Source organism: Brachycentrus maculatus, unplaced genomic scaffold, assembly GCF_059751285.1.
Source record: "Brachycentrus maculatus isolate JH-2025_06_01 unplaced genomic scaffold, ASM5975128v1 h1tg000119l, whole genome shotgun sequence".
Lineage (NCBI taxonomy): Eukaryota > Metazoa > Arthropoda > Insecta > Trichoptera > Brachycentridae > Brachycentrus > Brachycentrus maculatus.
The window spans coordinates 2,311,811-2,335,783 of NW_028280872.1; the positions used below are offsets into that span (position 1 = coordinate 2,311,811).

The 23,973-nt window shown below is 33.9% G+C and overlaps 1 protein-coding gene across 2 annotated transcripts in view; it reads left to right on the forward strand.

The window, feature by feature from the left end:
• Positions 1-23,266, forward strand: part of LOC148309653 (uncharacterized protein CG3556) — an 82,255-nt gene extending 58,989 nt beyond the window's left edge. For both annotated transcript variants that reach the window (XM_088259613.1, XM_088259614.1), the window contains exons 3-10: positions 12,432-12,553; positions 14,607-14,713; positions 15,627-15,874; positions 17,374-17,534; positions 17,780-17,984; positions 18,635-18,779; positions 19,313-19,524; positions 20,142-23,266. In XM_088259613.1, coding sequence (XP_088115739.1) covers positions 12,432-12,553; positions 14,607-14,713; positions 15,627-15,874; positions 17,374-17,534; positions 17,780-17,984; positions 18,635-18,779; positions 19,313-19,524; positions 20,142-20,203 — 1,262 coding nt within the window. In that variant the 3' untranslated portion in view covers positions 20,204-23,266. The remainder of the gene's footprint in view (positions 1-12,431; positions 12,554-14,606; positions 14,714-15,626; positions 15,875-17,373; positions 17,535-17,779; positions 17,985-18,634; positions 18,780-19,312; positions 19,525-20,141) is intronic.
• Positions 23,267-23,973: the final 707 nt, after the last annotated feature.

Consider the following 23,973-nt stretch of genomic DNA (forward strand, 5'->3'; position numbering starts at 1 on the left):
AAATAAAACATTTGTTTTTTTATCACTTGAGTATTTATTATATTGCAACGGTTAGTTTTGGAAGATACAGTTGCTTCCATTTACGGGTTTTAATATAAACTGAATTATATGCATATGAGATTATAAAGCGCTATTAAATAGAAAATGTTTTATTTTTGTTTTTAAAAAGTATCTATATATTAGTGTACTAAATGTGTAAAAAAAATATTTTTATTTCGTGGTCGTAAGCGGTCCGTTACTAAACAAATATTTAATTCTGGCGGACATATTTATGCTAGTTACGAAATACTACTTTATAATAGATTTATATTATCCACTGACACTTCGTGATGGAATTGCATTTTTAATTTATTATTAGATTAAAACCAATATTTTTAGCTTTTCCACTTTTTTATTTGACCAGCGACCGGGTTTCGTCGTTACCGACATCATCAGACTGGTCTGATGATGTCGGTAACGACGAAACCCGGTCGCTGGTCAAATAAAAAAGTGAAAAAGCTAAAAATATTGGTTTTAATCTAATAATAAATTACAATATACTAGAGTTTTGAACGAAGATCTAAACATATTGTATCTACATAGCATAAATATCGCTCACTCCTTTCAAGAACGTCATAAATCAAAAATCGACAATTTTCAGTTATGCATGTTTTCGGAATGCCCAGAAAATGTACTATATCCCAGCAAAAGAGGCAAATTTTTAACCTAATATTTACCCGCTACAGGGCAGAAAGTGATGTTTTTGCATTTTGAAAAAAAAGATATTGTTTAATTTTTTTTTTTTAAATGCTAAATATTTTTCAAATGGAGAAACAACCTTCATGTTTTACCTAAAAAGATCTGTTGCACAGTAAAAAGTTCAGTAAGTGGCTTGTTATAATATATTGTATTATATTTTTAAACTATGAAAACGTTCTCCTGTAAAATCAATTTTTTTTATTTATGACGCTCTTGAAAGGAGTGAGCGATATGACAACCATAACTTGATTCCTATTTTTAATAACGGACCGCTTAGGACTATGAAATTAAAATATTTGTTTTTATAATAAATACACCAATATTTCTCTTTTGAAAAAAAACATATATTTTTTTAAAGCGCTTCGTAATTTCATATGCATAAAATGGAATTCAAATGATATTCTTAATTTGTCTAGTGTAGCCACACTTAGTAGCTATTTCAATCAAGCTTTTTATTGAAATTTAAATACAGGTGATGTAGTTTTTATTGGGATGAAAATATGGAAATCTAGGCATTTCCTGGATTGACGAATAGTCAGGTGAGGAATTTGGCAGGTTTAAGTGATTACCAGCACTATAATTATCAACATTCACCATTAAACATTACTTAACTTTTGAAAAAAATTGTCTGCCTCCGTACTGTAATGGTCAGCACGCTCGGCTACCGTTCTAGAGGTCCCGGGTTCGATTCCCAAGGGGGGTCAAATAAATACAAGTGATTTTTTCACGGTAATATTTATTCAATATAACCCTGGACTGGTTGGTACCTGAAGCGGAGGGCTGATCACCTTACCTTCATGTATAAACGATCAAGATAACACTGTGTTTATATGAAGCAGTGCCATATGCACCATTGGGGTGCGGATAAGGGTTTTATTATTATTTTATTATTAACTTTAGAAAAAAAAATATGCTTCAATTAAAAACACAATACTTTTTTTTTTAATACATATTTTCTAACTATTGGGTATATAATACATAGTGAGCACACACCCTCAAAAACATATTCCTATAATCATTCTAGTCTATTACTACCCCGAGGCGATACTATCCCCTACTACAGGCATTGTTATCTCGGGATGCCTTGTAATAATAATACCAAGAGAACTGGAATAATCTAATCGAAAATCTACATATTATATTTTTACATTCTCAGAAATTTGTGATGAAAAATCAAATTACGGAAGAAAAAAATCCCATCTCAAATTTCACTCAAATCATACATTTTTAACCAATTTAAAATCAGGGTGTTTTTAATGAAAAAAAAATGGAATATCAAGGCAAAAAGAAATTTCATAAATATGAGAAATGTATGCATATAATATTTTTTTACTAAGATTACCCGAATTCGCCAGGCATTTAGATTTTTTAACCTACATTCATACCTTGTATTTCTCTGAGAACAAATTTTAATCTCATCAAGTATTCTTTTTTCATATTCTTTGCTTAGTGTTCTTCTAAAAAGTGGTTTAATCTTAGTGTTCTTTGTACACCCTTCAATTTTAATACCCTCATTTGTATTTTTTTAAATTGTATGTTATAGATATATTGAGTTATCAAATAGAAATGTGACTTTCATATTCTTCTTTATCTATATTGAGATATCAGAAATGTAAAAATAACTCCTTAGTGGGGAAAATCCAGATTTGTGAACAGATAAGATTTTCACATACTCAAAATGTTGGGATTTCATCGCCCATCATGGTCACGGAGGTTGACAAATAATAAAAAATTCTATAAATATCAGTATTTAAATACTTTGTATTAATATGTAACATAGAAGCCCCAAAAAGGTTCACTACTCTCATCTCCACTAGGTTTAATTTAACTTGTCTTAAGTGATTTGTGTAAAATAGCGTTGTGTGTTCGAATCCAAGAACCGAATTATGTAACAACTTCATCAGAAGAAACCGAATTATAAACGCCTATTCGGTTTTAAGATTCGATCGCCCATCATGGTTCACAAATAATATACAAGATACTATAAATATCAGTATTTAAATACTTTGTAACATAGAAGCCCCAAAAAGGTTCACTTCTCTCAACTCCAATAGGTTTAATTTAAGATAAGATAAGTAATTTGTGTAAGATAGCGTTGTGTGTTCGAATCCAAGAACCGAATTATCTAACAACTTCATCAGAAGAAACCGAATTATAAACGCCTACTCGGTTTTGGGATTCGATCGCCCCTCATGGTTACGGAGGTTGACAAATAATGTATAAGATACTATAAATGTCAGTATTTAAATACTTTGTTTTAATATGTAACATAGAAGCCCCAAAAAGGTTCACTTCTCTCATCTCAACTAGGTTTAATTCAAGATGAGATTTAAAGCTAAATGCACAATCTTCAGTGGCCCTAATAAGGTTCTCTGTTCTTAGCAAGGGGTAAACATTCATCTTGAGAGGTTAATTTATCGTTCAGTGCTTCGATATTAGAAATCTTCCGGAAATAGAATATTCCAATGAGACATCACGTCACCCGAAATGTCGACACGCTTCGCTCCAAATTAGGTACACTTACTTGCCATTCAAATATATTTGTTTCCGATTGGCTAGAGTTCTACTGCAGAGAGGAAGGAACTTGTTTTTTAAAAGACGGATTTTCAAATAAAGGCCCTTATTTCAAGGATTTTTGCTTATGTGTTTACTACTTTGTTACTTAGATTTTTAAAATTAAACACTTCAATATACCACTTTAATGATTTTTATTTATATAAAGGTCAAGTCATGAATTATTTTGAAAATTTAGAAATACAAATAAATTTAAATTCAGATAAAACGTTAATTAATAATATACTGTTTCAAAATATGTCACCATTATTATCAATGTTTCCTTTTACAATAAATCTTGTTCCTTAACCCCCCTCCCTTCCTTCCCTATATTATTTACGTATATATATATATATCCCTAAATATATTTTTTGTTCGTTAGTTTTTATTTGTACCAGAAGATGAAAACATGTGTACCTTTTGAAAGTTTTCGAAACTAGTCGTATATATAAATAAAACTCATTAAAGTGGCATATTCAAGTGTTTAATTTTAAAAATATAATCAACATGTCATTCCACAAAAATAATGCCGAAACAATAAATAATATAACTTTGCTACTTTTTTATTGAACTTGCTAACTAACCATCACGTCACTACCTCGCAGTGTTAGACAAAGAGAATACATCGCCTCAATACTTTGCAAATAATCTTCGCATCTTCCTAATTCATTCATCTCCTCATATATACCTGCCGATTATTTCGACTCCTGACCTAACCACACCCAAGTATTGGAAATACCTGATCATGCCAAGTTTTCCTCGATCTTCCTTCTATTTTCAACGTAAATTTGTTTTTTAAATTTATTCACTCATTCGTTCCACGCGTACTTACATTTCAAATGTTTCTTGGTGTTATTGATAAAGCTTTCATCATACTTATTTATTGATTTGGCGTTTAATTTGTAGAACTCCATTTTAATTTATGTATTAATTTTAAATCAAACACAGATTTTTTGAGTCTACCAAGTTGTATTTTATTAACAAAAAAACATAAAAAATTATATTGTGACAGTTGTTTCGCCTTGTTAGGGCACTATCAAACGAATGTGAATATCAAATGGACTACGGTCCTTATGTAGCTATACAATTCTAAGTGACAGTTTTAACACGTGCAGCAATAATTTATGGGAGACAACAGTAGCTAATGTAGATAATGCCCTAACAAGGCGAAACAATTGTCACAGTATAATTTTTTATGTGTTTTTGTTAATAAAATACAACTTAGTAGACTCAAAAAATCTGTGTTTGATTTAAAATTAACACATAAATTTATCATACTTTTTTACTGTTTTTACTATTTTTTTGCTACTACTGTGTTTTTTCTCATTTGTGAACTTGAACGTGTCATTTTAACTTGTTGACGTTTAGGACTGTACTATAACGTCTATTATTAAGAATGATATATAATTTTAATATATAATTTTCGAGTGTTAATTTTCAAGTGGAAGATGAAAGACTGGTCTCAGAAGAATTACTTTTCTCCTCTAAGCACATACCCCATCACCCAGATGGGACACCTTCCAGACTTTGAAATCAGTCAGCAACTCTCTTTTCTGGGTAATTTTCGAGTAGTGTTAAGAAGTGTTTTGAAGTGGTAGAACACAAAGTGAAGGATGAATAATAAGATAGTTCACAAAATCTGGATTATCTCCAATTACAGGAGTTATTTTCATATTATAAGCTTAAATAATAAAAATGAAAATGATATTTTCTGGCGTTTCTCATGTGTGTGATTATAATCCAGGATTCGGACCTCTCATACTAATAAAAGAGTTTCTGCTCAATAAAAAGCTTCTTTACATCTCACCAATAGATGTCTCTAGTGAAGTTCTAGTGATTCAAGAACAATGTTTCAAAATTGGTTCATATATATATTGTAGAACTTCCAAGAATTTGAGTAGTGTGGTTGTCAATAATGGGTAGAATTGGTGAATGTTACACGTGTGATCACTTAAAGCAGCCTATGACGGTCGTCAGCCCCGTAAATGCCCAGACTTCCATATTCTTCTTTATCTTTGATGAGATGTCAAAAAAATAATATGGATAAGATAGTGTTAATTTTGTTTCAAGTATGAAAGACTGGTCTCAGAAGAATTACATATCTTCTCTAAGCACATGCGTCACATAGGACACGTTCAGGACTTTGATATCAGTCTTGTCTGAGCAATTTTCAAGTAGGTAGTGTTAAATAGTGTATTTCAGTGGTATTACAAAGTTGAAGTAGTATTTTCAAGTGGTATTACACAAAGTGAACGATGAATGATAAGGAGAGTGTTCATTTTTTAGTGTACTTGTTTTAAGTGGAAGATGAAAAACTGGTCTGAGAAGAATTCCCAAGATAGAATTGAATATTCTGACTGGAACGGCGGATATCCCGCGGAATGACAAACGGGCGGACGCGGGACCTTTCGATAAGGGGTTGACTTATGATTCGAGCGCCGGGTTTTTAGCAAAAGGGGCGCGAAGGGTGGTTAGAACAGGAGTATGCAGAGTAGGTACACTGAACTCTCTTAAGACACCTTTTCTTTAATGGTTTCGAAGTAACACGGTGCTACATCCCTCGACGATAAGAGTATAATAACAACGTATTTATTTTGATTGATTGATTCGGCAATATCTTTGTAATGGGTGATTTTTTAATAGCTATCAGAATTTTTTTCAGAAAAAAAACACATAAATTTCAGAAAAATGCATGAAATCTTTATTTGAATCAATAGTACGATACATATAATTAATGTTTGAAGATTATTTCATTCAAATGTTGAACGCGGCTGCGCCTCAAATGGTCCATCCGCTTATTCCAACTTTGGCATACACTTTCCAACATTTCGGTATCTCACTGATAAATGCTTTAATGTCGTCTCCCAATGCGCCAATCGAAGCGGGCTTGTTACTATAGACATGAGCCTTAACATAGCCCCACAAAAAATAATCTAAAGGCGTTAAATCGCACGAGTAATACCCATTTTCAAATATTTTTCTATTGGTAATTACCACCTTTTCTTAAATTCTATTGTAACACGTTTCATTACGTTCCGCATCATACTGTGTTTGAAAATAATGTGTCGAATGTATCAAAATACTCGTACATGTTACGGTAGATTTGAAGAAATAGTGGCATTTAGTACTCCTAATTTAATTAAGTAGTATTTTGTGCTTCTAATTTAAGTTTAAATTTAAAATTTATTTTCTTAATTCTAATTTCACTTCTTTTTATTTCATACTACATCCATTCATTTATGTATATAGATTTAAAATATTCTTACAAAACCCTACACGGATAGCCTGTGCGTGTGTATAAAATATAATGCAAAATTACATTTTTTTATATTACACAATGATGAAAGCGATTTCGAACTAAATTTATCAGAGATCGACAACATTTTTTAAAAATAAAATTAAAATGCATAAAAACACAATTCGATATTCTGCATTGATTCTTTATATAAGAAAACCTGTTCACCTTTATTTTATTATATTAAGTACACTTTTTCACACGGTTTTGGGAGTAATGTAGGTACCGTGTATCAGGAAAGAGATTCTCACCGGAATTAATCGGAAGTAGCCGCTTCCGTTCAGCGCTGGAACCAACGGGACCAAACACCCCGCCACGTACTGAAAAGGGACTGAAATATAAACTCTACAGATTGATACGAGCATATTACTCTTTCCTCCCTTGTAAGCAAGTGCCCGGGCGTCCGTACCTGTGAGTACGGTCGGCGCTGCCTCTACTTTTAATCCCTGTTCTACATAACTTTTAATTCAATTTTGTTTCAACATTATTTCGTTAAATTAAACGTAATTTGTGTCATTTTAGTTAACACTTTATTCTCGGGTAGATTTGTATAGGAAATCGGAATAAGGTTTTTTTTAAACCAATTATTTTTATAAAATTGTTATATAAGTATGTACATTATGATATTTTTATGCCATCTATCATGGAGACTTTGGCGTATCCAAAACTCAACGAATGAGACCATTAGAGTTACAGCAGGATGGATGGAGTCCCCGATGTACACCCAGTGGACTTTCTTGAACCCCTTGACTTTTTGCCTTCTATTGTCTATATTATTTATTATTAATCACATTTTTTCAGTTCAAATTTATTTATAGTATACATTTTTTGACATATCAACATAGTTGAAGAATAATATGGTAATCTGGGTATTTACAGGGCTTATGAACTGTTATAAGCTGGTAAAGTGATCACTTTACATACATACATGTAAAATTCTATGAAAAATGTATGAAAATGACACCAATGCTATTGTTTAAAGTATTAATCAATTAAAATCTCAAGCAGATGATAAGCTTCAAAGAATATGTGTCATTTTTATCATTTCGGTTTCCTTCTGAATAAAATACTAAAAAAAATCTGTAATATTATTTGTACGTGCTATATTATTGTACAATCAATTCAAATATAGACTCATATATATCGCTCACTCCTTTCAACAACGTCATATATCAAAAATCGACGATTTTCAGTTGTGCATGTTTTCGAAATGCCAAGAAAATGTACTACATATATCCCAGCAAAAGCGGAATATTTTTAACCTAATATTTACCCGCCACAGAGCAGAAAGTGTTGTTTTTGCATTTTGAAGATAATGTATCGGTTTATTATTTTTTAGATATTTTAAATATTTTTCAAATGGAGAAAAAACATTCAGGTTTTACCTAAAAAACTATTGCACAATAAAAAGTTCAATAAGTGGTTTGATATCTATTTTTAATACATTTCATTGTATGTTGAAACTTTAAAAACGATTTCCTGAACAATCAAGTTTTTTTTATTTATGTCTTGATATTGGAATTGGAATTTACTAGTAAAATTAGTTAGATATGCATTTATTTCAAAATGATTATTTTTCCCTATAGTTTTGAAGGGTTTCAGATAATACATATTACATTAGCTTACGTGAGATATTTAGGGAACTTCGCATGACGTCTCAGCTAACCTTGTGGTATGAACTTTCCTACTGTTACTAAAAATGAATCGAATGAAATCGATTCAGTTACAGAAGTCAGTCTGTGACCTTTGTGTAATTCTGTAGAGACCATGGCATGACAATGCCAAGTTATTAACAACAATTAGTCTTTTTTTATTGATTAATGGCTGTTTTCATTTAGTAGAAAATGTAATCAAACCTTAATTGGTTTTGATATTCTTTTTACGTCAAACAAAATGCACACTGAAAGGTTCTGAATTTTTGGGACAATTATTTGAAAGCTGATAGATGTAATAAATGTGTTTTTGATTACCGCTTTTACTGAAAATAATTACTACAGTTCAAGTAAATAATGTCCTGAATATGGGTTGAATACATTAACCTTAATAATTCGGTTTCGGGTTGTGTTCCCGTGGTTAGCGTCGCGGACTCTTGAGTCAAAGTTTCTCGGTTCTAACCCACTGTACCACAATTTGATACCTATTTCTTATAATGAGCCGTTTGGCTCACAGAAATAGTATGAAATTGAAGTATTTTTGTAAATAATAAAAACACAAATATATAAGTTCCTAGCAAGTAATAAACAAACGGTACAATATTGTGTGCGCCTTAATATATAGACCCGGCAAACTACTTAACAAAAATTCGTCGTCATTATGTTTTTTTTTCAATTATCGTGTGTCAAAAATACATTTGAGAGAGTTTTTTTAATATTATTATTTATTGTATCAGACACGATTATTCACCCTACGGGTGATATATCAATATTATAGGTGTATTATACCGATATATCAATATTATATTGAAATGACGTAAGATATATATATAATTCCCAAATTTCTGAACTGATGGCACCACTATCAATCATACTTCCAAATCTATTAAATAACTATTCGCAAGTGAAAGGAATCTAAGGCCATTGAAAGCTGTCCCACCGCATGCGAAGCATCTAGGCTTCCTGACAGATCTGCTCTTGCAAAGCATTTTTTTTTAAAGTTGCGAAATTAATTGAAAATGTGAAACAATATAAAATTGTATCCCGATTTTACTGTGAATTTACATTTAAAACCTTTCAATAAACCTGTCACTGCCAATTTAAATAAATACAAGTTTGTAAAAACACCACCAAATTTTCTAGAAGTACCTCGGTGTAGCCAGTGAAAGGGATGAGTTTAGTTCAATTAGTCAGCTAGACCCGACGTTGGCCGGTACACAGAAGCCCACAACCCCGACCAGCACACCAGACAGACACGGAATAGTGAAAAGACAAAATCAAAGGCTATTGCATATATACAACTTTAAAAAAAAGCTATATGTGTGTTCAATAATGGGCTACAGAAGTGTATAAAATAATCACTTAAGCCAGCCAGATACTAGGTCATAAGCCCTGGGATGCTCATTTTCCATCTTCTTTCTATAAAAACAATAGATACTTCATCTTACGTTGAGACACCTCGGCTGTCCAAACTTAAAACACAGTAAGGGACATTTTTTGTAGTCCGTTTTTTTTGCATTTTTGGACTAAGTAGAATCTACTTAGTCCAAAAATGCAAAAAAAAACCTATTACTAAAAAATGAGCCTTACTGTGTTTTAAGTTTGGACAGCCGACCTATTATATTGTTTAAAACTTTATGTACCCAAATGTCGAAAGTTTTAAAATATCGCAGACAGTACGGGGATAAAGAATATTTTGATACTTATCCAAAATTACTCTAAAAAATCGATTTGGTCTCTCGTCACGAACCAGACATAAAATTCTTAAAATACATTTGGTTTGGTGATTTGGACTCTTCCATTCCCTAGCGATATTGGGTGGAAAATAAAAATGCCGATCTAAATTCAAAGTTTCCCCATCGTTCGCTGACAAGGGAAGGTTGACTGTTGGTGCAATTCTCAAAGCCTTTGAGTAATTCTTTATTTAAGTTTAAAATTACAAAATAAATCAAAATAGTGGCATTTGCTAAGAAAAACTTAAATTAAAAATGTATAGATTTTACCACAAAGTAACTGCCGAATCAATAAATGAATCCTTTGAGTTACATATGTTTAAATAAAGCATGTATATATTATTTCAAAAATGACAATTTAACGCATTCTGTCCCTTGCATCGAAAATCCAATTAAACCCTCATACGCATATCCAATTGACAGAGTTTTTGAGTATCGGTATTTTGTCAATAAAAAAAATGTTGTTTATTATTTGTAAATTTTTTATAGTCGGAGGTATTTCTCGCTATTTTTTATTCTAAAATATTTACTTTACTTGTAATTTGTGTAATAATAGAGTTTTTAAACGTAGGTACTTAAGCGCCTTAAACTAACTAACTAACTAACTAACCATCACGCCGTTTCCCCGCAGGGATAGGCAGAGAGAAAAGAGCGCCACACCACTCTGTCCTTGCAAAAATTCTTCGCCTCTTCCACGTTCATGCATCTCCTCATACATACCCGCCGATTGTTAAGACTCCTAACCTGACCACTTTCAAGTATTTGGCATACCTGATCGTGCCATGTCTCGGTCTTCCTCTGCTTCTTTTCCCACTAACATTCGCCTCATAAATCCGTTTTACCGTTCTTTCCTCACTCATTCGTTCCACATGTCCAAACCATCTCAACACACCTTTCTTAATTTTATCGATAATGCTTATCTCAGCTTTGCATTCCTTCCTTATTTCACTATTTATCATACATCTATCATACATCGTTTTGTCGCACATTCTTCTGAGAGATCGCGTTTCGACTGCATTCAGTCTACTTTCATCCTTCTTTTGCCAACTCCATGTTTCACTTCCATACATTAGAGTAAGCGCCTTTGAGGTAGTATTTTACGAAAATGGTGTAATTATCCAAATTTATTATGATTATTATTACTAAAATAAACGAATAATAAAAACGATATGAAAATAACTAAAACAATTAGAGTTTTTTCTACATTTACACAACAACAAAAACGGAAAAATGTTCAGTAAATTGGTAATTTTTCCTAAATCGATTTCAAATCAGTGTGTAAAAATATTCAAATATTCATACACGAGTATATTTATATGTGTATATTCAAATATTTACCACCATAATCAACTTAAAGCTGTTCCCGAAGGCGACAGCCATCTTCCTGTTTATTTTTAACGCAGAAAATAAGTCAGATTTTACGCCAATTTTAACGGATTCGACCTCGAATAGTTCCCCAAGATTGGAATGAGTTTCTCTGGAATTTTTCGCCGTACAAAAACTATTATAGTGTTTTAGGATGTAACTAAGTTAGTGGAGATCCGTAAAGTTGGAAGTTATTGGGGAAACTCGCATCAATCATGCGATATCACTAGTGTGGTCTCTGACCTGAAGGATTCCATCACGGAAAATGACACTGAACTTTCTTCGGTGATCAATTTCAGAGACAATTCGGAAAATAAATTGTTGGGTTTGGAAAAATGTTTTGCGGTATACTTGACAGTTTGCAGATGGTGCCAGCTTACGAAAATATGGCTTCTAAAATCTACAAAGCTCAAATATAATTTTTGGTTACAATATATTTGCAATAAATGTATTTACTAGATTTCGTTAAGGGCGTACTCGCAATTATACAATGGAGTACGCGACCGTCTGCAGAAGAAGCCGCGCACATTTTATTTTACAAAATATATTGGATGTTTTTAAAAATATATTGATTTTTTTCAACTCCGTACCTTTCAATAACTCTTTTCTTTTCAAACCATATAATAATTACTCAGAAAAACTTGTTTTTTCAATACAAAACGATGTTTTTATGCTAAATTAAATTACTTTTAATGTTACCTGGGTTTAAAGAAAATTAAGTTGCGATTTATCGTATATTGGGCCATTATAAGATGTTCAACACAAACATAGATTTTTTTCTTGTTTTCTTTTTAACCCTTTCGGCACCGAAAGGTCCATAGGGCACTACATCGTATAGGCGCAGTGTTATCTTGATCGTTAATTGCGTGACAGCAAGGTAACCCGTCTCAGGTACCAGTCAAGAGTAATGTTGATTGAAATGACAGATGTTTATTTAGACCCTTTGGAAATCTAATTATCTACATAAAACTTTTTTTAAATAATATTATTCATTAACTTTTTCATAAGATTACATTTCTTAACATACATACGTAAAACTTAAATTATATATTGTAGCAATGTTGGTGACTTCTCACTCTGTTGATTTTGTTGCAGATGGGCACGAGGAAAGCGATCGTCTGAAGGCCACTGCTGCAGCACTCCACTGGATAGAGGAACAGAGGAAACCAGATTGGGGTTGGGGAAACGATACTCACAGAGCCATCATCGCCCTTCAGGTACATATCGTAGTCATACAGGAGAAAGTGGCCAAGTGCATTTTTTTACAAAAACGTGATCATCGACTATTTGATATCTTACTAGCTTAATATTAGCTTATTTGACGTCATAGACATGGGCTGCTTGACGTATGAAGAGCTGAAGAGGACTTCCAAAAAAGGGCGAGAATGGCGAAAGAGATGTCATCCGCTGCTACAGACCAATCCGCAGGATTGAGACCAAAGAAGAAAGCTTAATATTGCCCTGAAAAAATCCCAAAGGATGTTAAACTTGGAAGTATAATATATTGACTTGTTGAAAACGACTAACTGCATTGATGTTTATTTTCTTGCCAAGCAAAAGTGACTTAAATGGCCCTCCTGAACATTTTACGTTTTGTTAGTTGGTCACTTTCTCCTGTACGACTACGATATATACATATCATATAAACCCTTTATCTTCTTCTTTGGCCATCTGTCTCCACTGCTGGATATATGCATCTTCCGTATCCTTAATTTATTTTCGGTCTGTTGCTGTTTGCATCCAGTTTCTACCCCCCACAGCGGCTTTGTCGTCGAACCGTCTTTTTTTAGGTCTTCCGGCGCCTTTTTTATTCTCCCAAGGTCTCCATCTCAACATTTTAGGGGTCCATCTTGTTGGGTCCTGTCTTGCAACATGTCCCGCCCATTGCCACTTGAGTCTTGCCACACGATCTATGATACCCGCTATTTTGGTTCTGTTCCTAGTTTCTTATTCTATCCCCCCGCTGTGTGTATTTGAGGTTCTCTGCTTTTCTTTTTGCCAGGTTACTGACAAATCCTTTATACATAGTATTAATAATTATATGTGCTTATGATTTTTCAATTAATATGTTTGATGAAGGTTGCAGCATCATGAGGGTTTTTACGTTTAAGTTTTGCATTGTGTTGTTGTATTTCTTTATGTTAGGGTTGGTTTACGATCGTTTCTTAGGATTGTGATAGATTTATGTCACGAATAATGCTCTACTTTTGAAAGAGATCTGTAATAGAATGTACCATATTTACTTACTTCAGCCTATTTCTTTCTATTTCTATTTCGTGTCCAGTATTAAACAAAGAACTCCCTCTTGGACTTCCACAGTTCTCTGTTGGACGCGACTCTCTTCCAGTGCAGGCCCGCCACTTTCCTTATATCATTGGAACTCGTGTCTGGGGCCTACCTACGTCCTACGTCCTAATCTAGGCCTCCAGTCAAGGAGGAAATATGGGGTTGATTACTGACCAACATGATACAGTGTGGGTGAAAATGGTTGAGTGAGAAATGCGACGACTGAACATTTTCTGCAAATTCCTTGCCACCGCTCTGTGTTTGTCCTGTGTGCTAACCGGGGCTGTGGAGGCGTCTGTGTACTAGCCACCGACTAACCTAGCTGACTAATTAGATGCTAATCCCTATCACTGCCAACATTGGGGTACTTCTAAAACTCTGTACTGGTTCTCCGAATTCGTAATTATTTAGATTGGCTGTATATGGTAAAGTCATGAAATCTGAATTTACAGTAAAATTGGGATTCTTTTTTAAATAATTTTCGCTACTTAGTTCATAAAAAAATGCTTTGCAAGAGTGGTCTATCAGGAAGTCTAGAGCTTCTATATCAGATCCGCGAATGAGGCAGAAGCTTTCAAACATTTGATAAGGACTAAGTAATCTATCACCACTTTTAGTTCATCAAAAACATCTTTGAGTCAAAATTTACAGAGCTTTTTAGATCTCTTGGTATAAATTTTATATCGATTATTAGCTTCCCTAATTTGTACCAATTTTTTTAACCTTTTTTTCACCAAGTTTTGCATTTGTTTTATTACTTATACTTATTTTTTCGTTTTTCATAATTATTATTTTTATTTTATATAATTTATTATTATTTTCTATGTAATCTATCTTAATTTCTAATTTCTATGTCATTTTTTGGAAAAGGAGTATTGCTGTAAATAAATAAATAAAAACCACAGAGAAATACCCAAGCCGTACGCAAGTAGAACAGTGATAATAAAATACCGTATACTTATACTGATTTGTTTCCTAACTTAGATGGCGAATGAGTCCAAAACCAACGAGGTTGAATCTTCTCTGCCAAGTCTTGAGTTGCAGCTCTCAGCCAAGCAATTGGAAGTTGAAGTTCTTCTTCTATTGTGGAAGTAAGTGTTCTTATTCTTATTCTTATTACCCTTTTTCATTTACAGCAGGGTGGATACAGCCCCCGATGTACTCACAGTCGATGATATTACTAAGACTTGTTAAGAGAAATATGCGAGATCGAAGATGTCGTTAAGTAGGGACGGCAAGGAAGAAGACAATGGTTTGTGCATGTGAAGAGAACGGAACCATCCAGACTCCCCCACTTGCACTGCATGGCCAACCCCAAGGTAGACGACTCTCGGGTAGACCACCAAAGAGATGGATTGAACACTGGGAATCGATATCGCAAGAGGCTAACACACACATATGTACATAGCACCCAAAATTATTGAAAATGTTTTTTTCTTGAATTTATTTTGCAATTGGCGTCGAGTTTCGGAGTTGAGTGTTTGCATTGAGTTGTGTGTTGAGTTGTGGTCCCGTGGTTAGTGTCGCGGGCTCTTAAGTCTGTGTTTCTCGGTTCGAGCCCACTCTACCACGATTTGATACCTATTTCTAATAACGAGCCGCTTAGGCTCACAGAAATAGTATGAAATTGAAATATTTGTGTAAATAATAAGAACACAAATGTTTCTCTTTTTTCAAATGAAAATAATTTTAAAAAAAAAACTAGTTAACCCTTCACTGCATGACTGCATTGACAGTTCGTCTTCGAGAAACAAGTGAAGTTATTATTTTGGCGTTCATAGCGCGTCTTTTGGCTAAATTATGAACTATATACGTGAGTTATAAATGTATCTAGTCAGTAACAACAAAGAATGGTTGCTTATATTTTTAAAGAACGTTTTAACACTAACTTTTGGGTATGTTACAAATTTGATACACTATGCAGTGAAGGGTTAAAACAAATTTTAAAAATGATGTTCAGCGCGTGAATTCACTCTAAGTAATGTTCTGATTTTGTTATTCCAGACACCGCGAGACGCCCGTGTCGTCCCGCCAGCTGGCCTCGTACACGCTCGCGCTGGTCGCGCTGTGCCGCGACCCGCGCCGCTTCCACTCGCACGACCTGGTGGGCGCGCTGCTGCACCGCGAGCCCGCGCACGCGCACGACCTGGCGCTCGCCTCGCTGGCCGCCTGCGCCGCGGGCGCGCGCGCGCGCCGCCGCCACGTGCGCCGCCTGCTGGACGCGGCCAGCGCGCCCGCCGACCACAACCTGGGTGAGGCTGACCGTGACACGTTCACCGTGACGGAGGCCAATAGAGGCACACTTGCAACTAGGAGAAACTGTCCCACACGCACTTGTTGCAAGTTATGAGCGAGAGAAACTGTCTTAGACACACCGGTTGCAAGTTGTCACTAAGAGAAACTGTCTCAAGCACGCTCGTTGCATGTTTTAACCGAGAGAAATTGTCTTAAACTCACTTGTTGTAAGTTGTAACTGAGAGAAACTATCTCAGACACACTTGTTGCAAGTTGTAACTGAATGAAATTGTCTCAGACTCACTTGTTGCAAGAGCAACTGTCTAAGACACACTTACTGCAAGTTATTAGTGAAAGAAACTCTGTAAGACACACTTGTTGCAAGTTATAAATAAGAGAAACTGTTTTAGACTCACTCGTTGCAAGTTGTGACTCTAACTGAGAGAAATTGTCTCAGACACTTGTTGCAAGTTGTGAGTTAGACTGACTGTCTGAGACAGGCTTGTTGCGAGTCATTAGTGAGAGAAACTGTCTGAAACATATTTGTTGCAAGTTGTGACTGAGAAAAACTGTCTGAGACATTGTATCGGACACACTTGTTCCAAGTTATAAGTAAGAGAAACTGTCTGAAACGCATTCGTTGAAGGTTGTAACTCAGGGAAACTGCCTGAGACACTTTTTGCAAGTTATAAGGAAGAGAAACTGTCTGAAACACATTTGTTGAATGTTGTAACTGAGAGAAACTGTCTCAAACTCACTTGTCGCATGTTGTAAACCAGATAAACTGTCCGAGACACACTTGTTACAAGTTGTATCTGAGAGAGAAATTGTCTCAGACAAACTTGTTGCAAGTTGCAACTAAGAAAAACTGTCTTAGACATGATCAAGATACCACTGCCTTGAGACGATGCAGTGCTCTATGCACCATTGGGTGCGAATAAGGGTTAGAAGACACAAAGTGAATGAGGAATGATAAGGAGTGTGTTGTATTACCATACGATAAAATTAAAAATGCTTTAAAAATACAAAACATATAACATCTTCAAGATTCTTAAATGATTTTTCAACTCAAAAATGTAATACTATACAATTTCAACAAAACTTCAAATATTTGGGAATTAAATGTTTCAATAAACTCCCTAAAGAAATTAAAAAAATAGAAGATATAAAAATTCTTAAGAAAAAATTAATGCCCATTACATTTAGATATTGAAAAAAAAAAAGACTATTATACCATTAATTATATAAAACATTAAACCTTGAGTGTAAGTCCCTCTCCAAGCACAAGAGCTCAGTCTCTTTTTTGGAGAGGCACAGCGAATCTAAAACTATAAGTTTGCCATATGTATAAATGTTTAGAAATTGTATTATGTTGTACTTAAAAATGTAACTATATTAAATAAATTTCAAAATTTAAAAAATTAAAAATGTTACTTAACTAGAGACTTTATTGAAAAACGTATTAATTGAACAACAATTGCATAACTTTAACTTATAAATAATTATTACTTACCAGACACAATGGCTATGGTGATTCTGGCTCTCCGTTGCATTGTACGTGACCATCGCCACCGCAGCCTCCAGCCATTCTTGAGACGTCCTCTGGCCGGATTAGCACGACAACAGCTTCCTGATGGCAGCTTTGGCAGTGTCCGGGCAACAGCCTTAGCTCTGCAGGTAATCTAATTATCTTGTCAAACTTTCACAGAATCACGCCACGAGGCCCATTATCGATGAAAAAAAACACTATTGGATTTGATTTATACTGATCTTTGTCCAATTCTTTATTTTATAGTTTTTAAAAACTAGTCATTAAATAATCATCTCCAGTAATCTGACTCCCATCAGAAAAATGTTTATTGGATCTCGAAAACTTTACTGAAGATTAAATGTTTCATTAAAATATTTATTCGTCTACTCAGGCTTTAGAAGACACGGATGGCGGCCTCGGCCCCCAAGTTTGGTCCCGCTCCGGAGCCCTGCGCTGGCTGGCCGGGCAGCAGGACCCCCGCGGGGGGTACGGAGACCTGTCCACCACGGTGGAGGCTGCCCTGGCCCTGTCGGGGGCCACCGTAGCAGCCCCCAGGCGTTGCGCTCATTCGGAACATCCACCACTAGACACTCATGGTATATTTAGATTAATCCCATTCTAATATGTTTTATTATGTAAGAAAATATGCTAAAGTAACCAGCTTGAATGATCTGGTCTAGAGACATAAATGCGTATAGGGAGCTGACCACCAACCTTCAAGGGGAAAAGTTTTTAAAAGACGAAGAAGAATGAAGAAGAAATAAGACCATTCCAGATGGGATCAAATGGAGTATCTCTTCTTCTCTGGTCCCAATCCTGTGGATTAGTCTGCAGCAACAAATGACATTTCCTTCGCCATTCTGGTCTATTTTCCGAAACCCTCTTCAGCTCCTCATATGTTGAGTAGCCCATGTCTTCGTATAAGTCGCTTAGGTATTTGCGGCGTGGGCGTCCTCTGGTGATTATTCCTTCGTCCCCTCTATTATTAGGTGCAGGAAACCCTCTTGTCTCATTACGTGACCGATCCATTTGGCGTGTCTCTTGGAGTATGTCAGTTGAAAATAACACCATCCTCAGTCATGAAAACTAGGAATTAAATAGAATTAATGATCCCAAATCTGAATGTCATATTATGTAATGTATAATAACACCTAGATACAATAAGATATATTTAATCCTAACCTAACCTTACTTTGTTTATATAAAAGCATTTCTAATATAAAAATTTTGTGTCTCATTTATGCAGATCCCTCAGAAGGATATCCTCGTGTGGCCATCGGAGCACCTCGCTCCCTCAATGAATCTGACGCAAGGAATGTCTCCTTCACTTATACTCTGTGGGTGGGAACAAATGTCACCGACAACTATACTCTCTACATGGTCGCTCCAAGGTACAAAGATCTTTTATATCGTTACAAATAATAAAGTCTGAATGTTTTATGAGAGATTTTTCATTTATAAATATAATAAACCCTCCCTGTGTAACATTATGGTCGGGATGGCAGTTGATATAGTCACAAAGCCCTTTTTAGGTGCTCTGCGACCAAACCAACTACCACAATGACCAAAAATCGTAATTAGTTTACTAAAATACCACAATTAATTAGTGTTGTGTGGTAAGGTAGTGGAAGATTATCAGTAAAAGACTGTTAGTTCATTGACTTTGGTTTATTCAATATTTAATTTACCAGGAGCTCTAAGTGAGTGACTGCTTTGAAGGATAGACTAATCTAGAATGACACTTACCAGACTTTGTGGGTATTCACATGGTTGCGGGATGTTATTGTCACCACTGCATCAGACACATACCCACATTCCTTGCAATTAAAAACAAGCTAACTAACAATTACACCATTGTGTAGGTAAGGAAATGCAAGGACCTTAATCAATTGTTTGAGGATATGAATGTTTATTTTTCTTACAGGAACATATCATTTTACCACGTAATGCAAATGGCCGCCGAACAAGACCCCCGCTTCGAGTTTTCAGCCAGTGAATGGCCAAATGGTCACTATGTGCACACCCTGGCAGGCTGCCGAGAGGAGCCTATGGGATACCACTACTGGCTTCTGTATCGTCTCCCGGAACAGCCCGACCCCAACAATCCTCCTGGCAATCAGCTCGTTGCACCTGTCGGTAAGATTAACATTCACCTACCCTTTGAATCATTTCTGGCCACGGTAGTGGATGATATGAGCACCAAAAATACACTATGTGACCATATCTTCCACGACTAATGACTAAGATAAAAAATTTACATGAGACATGATACTTACAAAGGTAAAGGCATAAAGTTCTGTTGTTTTCTCTCGTGTACAAAGGCTTATTCAAGTAAAAACAGGAATAAACGGTATATATGGATATCATTACTTTATTTAATTATTCTGTCATATAAAAGGTAAACAGTCAATCAGTTATACATTATTTAAAGCATTTTAAATATCACAATTTTTCGAAGGAATCCCACTGAACAATGTTATGTCAGTTGCTTATATTTGCGGCAGATTTTAGGAAAGATGAGTATTTATACCTACCCCAAATGTTTATCCAAACGCTGTTCCAGTAATATCCAAAACTGGAACTCTGTTGACTCACTATAATATAAGGATATCATATAAATACAACAGGACTAGTCTTAAAATATCAATACTGAAATATCGTTTTGTATATTTTTATGACTTATTTTGGTCAGTGAGCAAACTGGAATTGAGAAATTTGGACAAATTGAACTAACATGTTTTTTTTTGTTTCAGGAGTGGATGATTTACTTGTGGAAGAAGGTGAAAACTATCTCTTCTGGTACAAGAAGTTGTAAATACAAATTGAATGAATAAGAAAGGTTTTTTACTACATTTTTTTCAAGGGACATCATTTCCTTCAATTGTTACCGATTCACCTTTCAATCAGTCTTCATTATAACCTGATAACTTATTTTTTATGATAAAATGTGTAAAAAAAAGTCCATGACTATAATTGAGAAATAAATCATTGTGCATTATATTATTATTAAATAAAAAATTGTGGCAATACTTTGTACACTTAACATAGTAACAATTTGAATGTTGAAAGTAGTTTTTTGGTTAAAGCAAATGATAGGATGTTTCTTAAAAACTGTTTGAATTATCAAACCTGAAGTAATATCTGTTCTCCGCAATATTTAGATGAAAAGTAGAAGTATATATAGATATAATAAGTCATTGGTCATAGATATCGCATTTTCATTTATTTTAATTAACAATTATGTAAACATTGTATCTCTAGAATGATACTTCTTCATTATACGTAGCATGAAAGTCCCACGTTTTATTCCTAACAATCAATTATCTGTGAAGAGGTTTCTTATATGTATAGTGTTACCATGTATACATTAGAGATGAAACGGATAGTGATTTAGCCAGATACCATATATGTATATGGTGCAAGATGTATGTATTTTGCACACTTCTAAGTCACAACACATCACCTATAATGACTCTTCCACACCTAGTAAAGATTAAATACAAATGACATTGATAACGTTAAAGTTTTTGAAGCTGCTTTGGCTAAGTCCCAATAGACAATAGCCAAACTGAGGGTACAGAAAAAAGTGCTGTAGCAGATGGACTTGATTATTATTTAAAAACTATTCACCTCTACCGAAGGCTGACCAAGTGGCAGCCACCAAACGCCAAACAGGATACAATACTAACAAAACTTATATTTTGTACCTCGTAACAGCGTAAATAGTGAGTCTATTACCTGAAGCATATACTATGTACAATGAAAACCGTAAGCGTTTACTACTAAAAAATGCTAAAAACTTGTTTTTATTCAACGAAGTTTCCCTAAAATTAACTTTAATTAAAATGTTTTACATTAAATTTACATAATTTGTTTTTTCAATTAAAAATAATTTTCAGCTGGATACTAAAAAAGCGTAGGATTGGTTCTGGATATCCATTTCATCTCTGGTATACATATTATTTTAACCTATTGAACAAATATTTATACATTACCCTTACATGATAGAAATATACACAAATTTATTTGTTGTTAATATTTTATTGATTAATCCCCGAATCGATAGTATAGAACCTTTCATACTATGTAAATTAGATATAATGTAAGATTGATGCATACATATTCACAAATAAAGATAGCATGCAACTTTTTTTCCTGTAGCATACAATTTTTATCAGTGCTAGTAATAAGGTCTAGTAGCTGATTTTGCCACAACCAGCTATAGTTGACGTTAATACCTGGCACAATGATTTAATGCTGCATAGGTAATATTTTAACCATAAGTAATATTGTTCAAAGATGTATTTTTAGTTTAGGATTATCGGACACCGTAAGACAGATTCTCGTTGTTAAGATATAAGTGTTATTTTCAATCTAGCTTTCGCAATATAGCTGTTACGTCTGTTTACAATGTATGTCAATAAATTTAAATTAATGCTGATAAGCTAAAAGGTTTGAGGCAGACCTGAATACTGTTTGTAAAAAGTTATTATAATATGGAGAGCGGAAAGTGTATGAAGTATCCTAACTTGACAAAATATGGAAACATTGAGGAATATCTACAGCAATAAAAATGAGACTGTTAAAGGCCTCCATTTTTCATACGAAACGTAGACGCTTGAGACCAAGAAGTAAAATAAGTTCGTCGCTTTCGATATGTGGTACTGAAGACTCATACTTCAAATTCTGTGGACAACCAGACACCAACACATGCGTTTATTAAGATCTAAATATGAACAAAAGAACCTCTTATATCCTCTTACTTTCCCAGAAAATTATCATAAACACTAGATCAGTAAATATCATATTCCTTTAGTATAACTTACACTTTGAAGGTTGCTATATGTATTTTGAACAAAACCTTATATTACCAAACTGCTGTTTATGATAGTTTCCCGGGAGCAGATCGATAGGCATTCTGCTAATACTTCATCCCAGAAGAGAAGACAGCCGAGACAAGACGTCAGAAGAGTAGAGAAGACTATCCATTCATTGGAGCCACCAAGCCACAAGTACAACAAGCTCTTACTTAGCAATAAAAGTGTGAAAACTGGGGTAGCAAACCTTTTGAGCATAATTTCCAGCGTTAATAAAAAATAATCTCATTCCATGTATAATTTTCGTCTGTGTTTATCATCTATAATATGCTACTCACCGTAATATTACTCTAGAGCTTTAAGATTATACATTAAGCTAGTTAGAATGTCCATTTTGAATATGATTAAGTCTTCAAATTAGAGTTGAAGATTATTATGTAAAATTCATATTGCAACATAATATTGTGTTATGTATATATTCTCGGTATTGAAATTCAAGGAAATTTATTGAAACTGTTGTAAGTACAGTCATATGAGTTCACACACGGGTAAATAGTTTAATAAGAATGGTTAAAAGAGTCACATTAAACTTGATTAACCGTAAATGTTTATTTCGCAACCATTGACGTAGTTACTGATGGCTGTACTTGTATAAATTGTATTTGTGTTTGTGGTTTTTAATATACGTTGGTATTAGAAAAACAAACTTATAGAATAAAAATATATTTATCATCAAGTTTTTATGTAAAGTATAGGCAGTTTTGTTTTAATAATATTACGTTAGCTTGTCTTAATGATTTTTAAATCTATTAATTTACCAAAATTTTGATAAATGGAAATCTCAATGTCTAATTAAATGTGTACCCATTATTGTACTATGGAATGGCAAAAAATATCATATGTTGCGGCAATTTTAAATGTTGAATTGTTTGATGTTGTATGTAAGTACCTATTGTATATGTGTATTGTAATAAACAAGGAGACACGTATTGCAATTTAATTGTTTAATAACTATCTGTTTTGCTCTTAAATAAAGGATCTTGCTGTTGCCAAACAGAAAACTGTGTTTTATTTATCTGTTACTAGATCACCAAGCCAAGTTAAAAAAATAAAAATAAATCAGTTGAAATATACAATTTAAATAAAAACCAAATAAAAAACAATTCATGTTCACATTTTTTGTTTTTAATGAAATTATAGGTATGGTTTGTGGAGGTATCATAAATTTCAGATAAGTGTAAACTCTCAGAACATTTCGTGGGTATACTGGCAATAAATGTTAACTCAAAAATATGCAATTCTGACTTAATGATACATATTATAAAGTTTTCAACGTTTTGTAAACTGGTAAAATACACTAAGTAGTTTGAAATGTCATTTTTATGTGGTTTTAAAATTTAAGTTTAATAGCGGGTATTTTATTTAGGCTAAAAGCTTTAAAGAACAGGGATTATTCAATCACAGATTTTAGAGTTAACGTTTTTTTCCAGTACACACGATATGTTAGAATATAAACCATTCCAGCTCGAGTTTGTTTTATTATTTTTTAAACCACACATATCTACTGTGCGAAATGTCTGGGTCGACAACTAGGTAGGTATCTTGTTTAAAAATAATTTTCCATGATCACTTCAAATCACACAAAACATTACCCCATTTCCCCTTCCCGAGATTACAGCAAGTTTCCATAACTTTTTTACTTCCACAATATGATTTTTTATATTTTATCATTATTATTTGTAACAGTTTACATCTAGAAATAGATTTT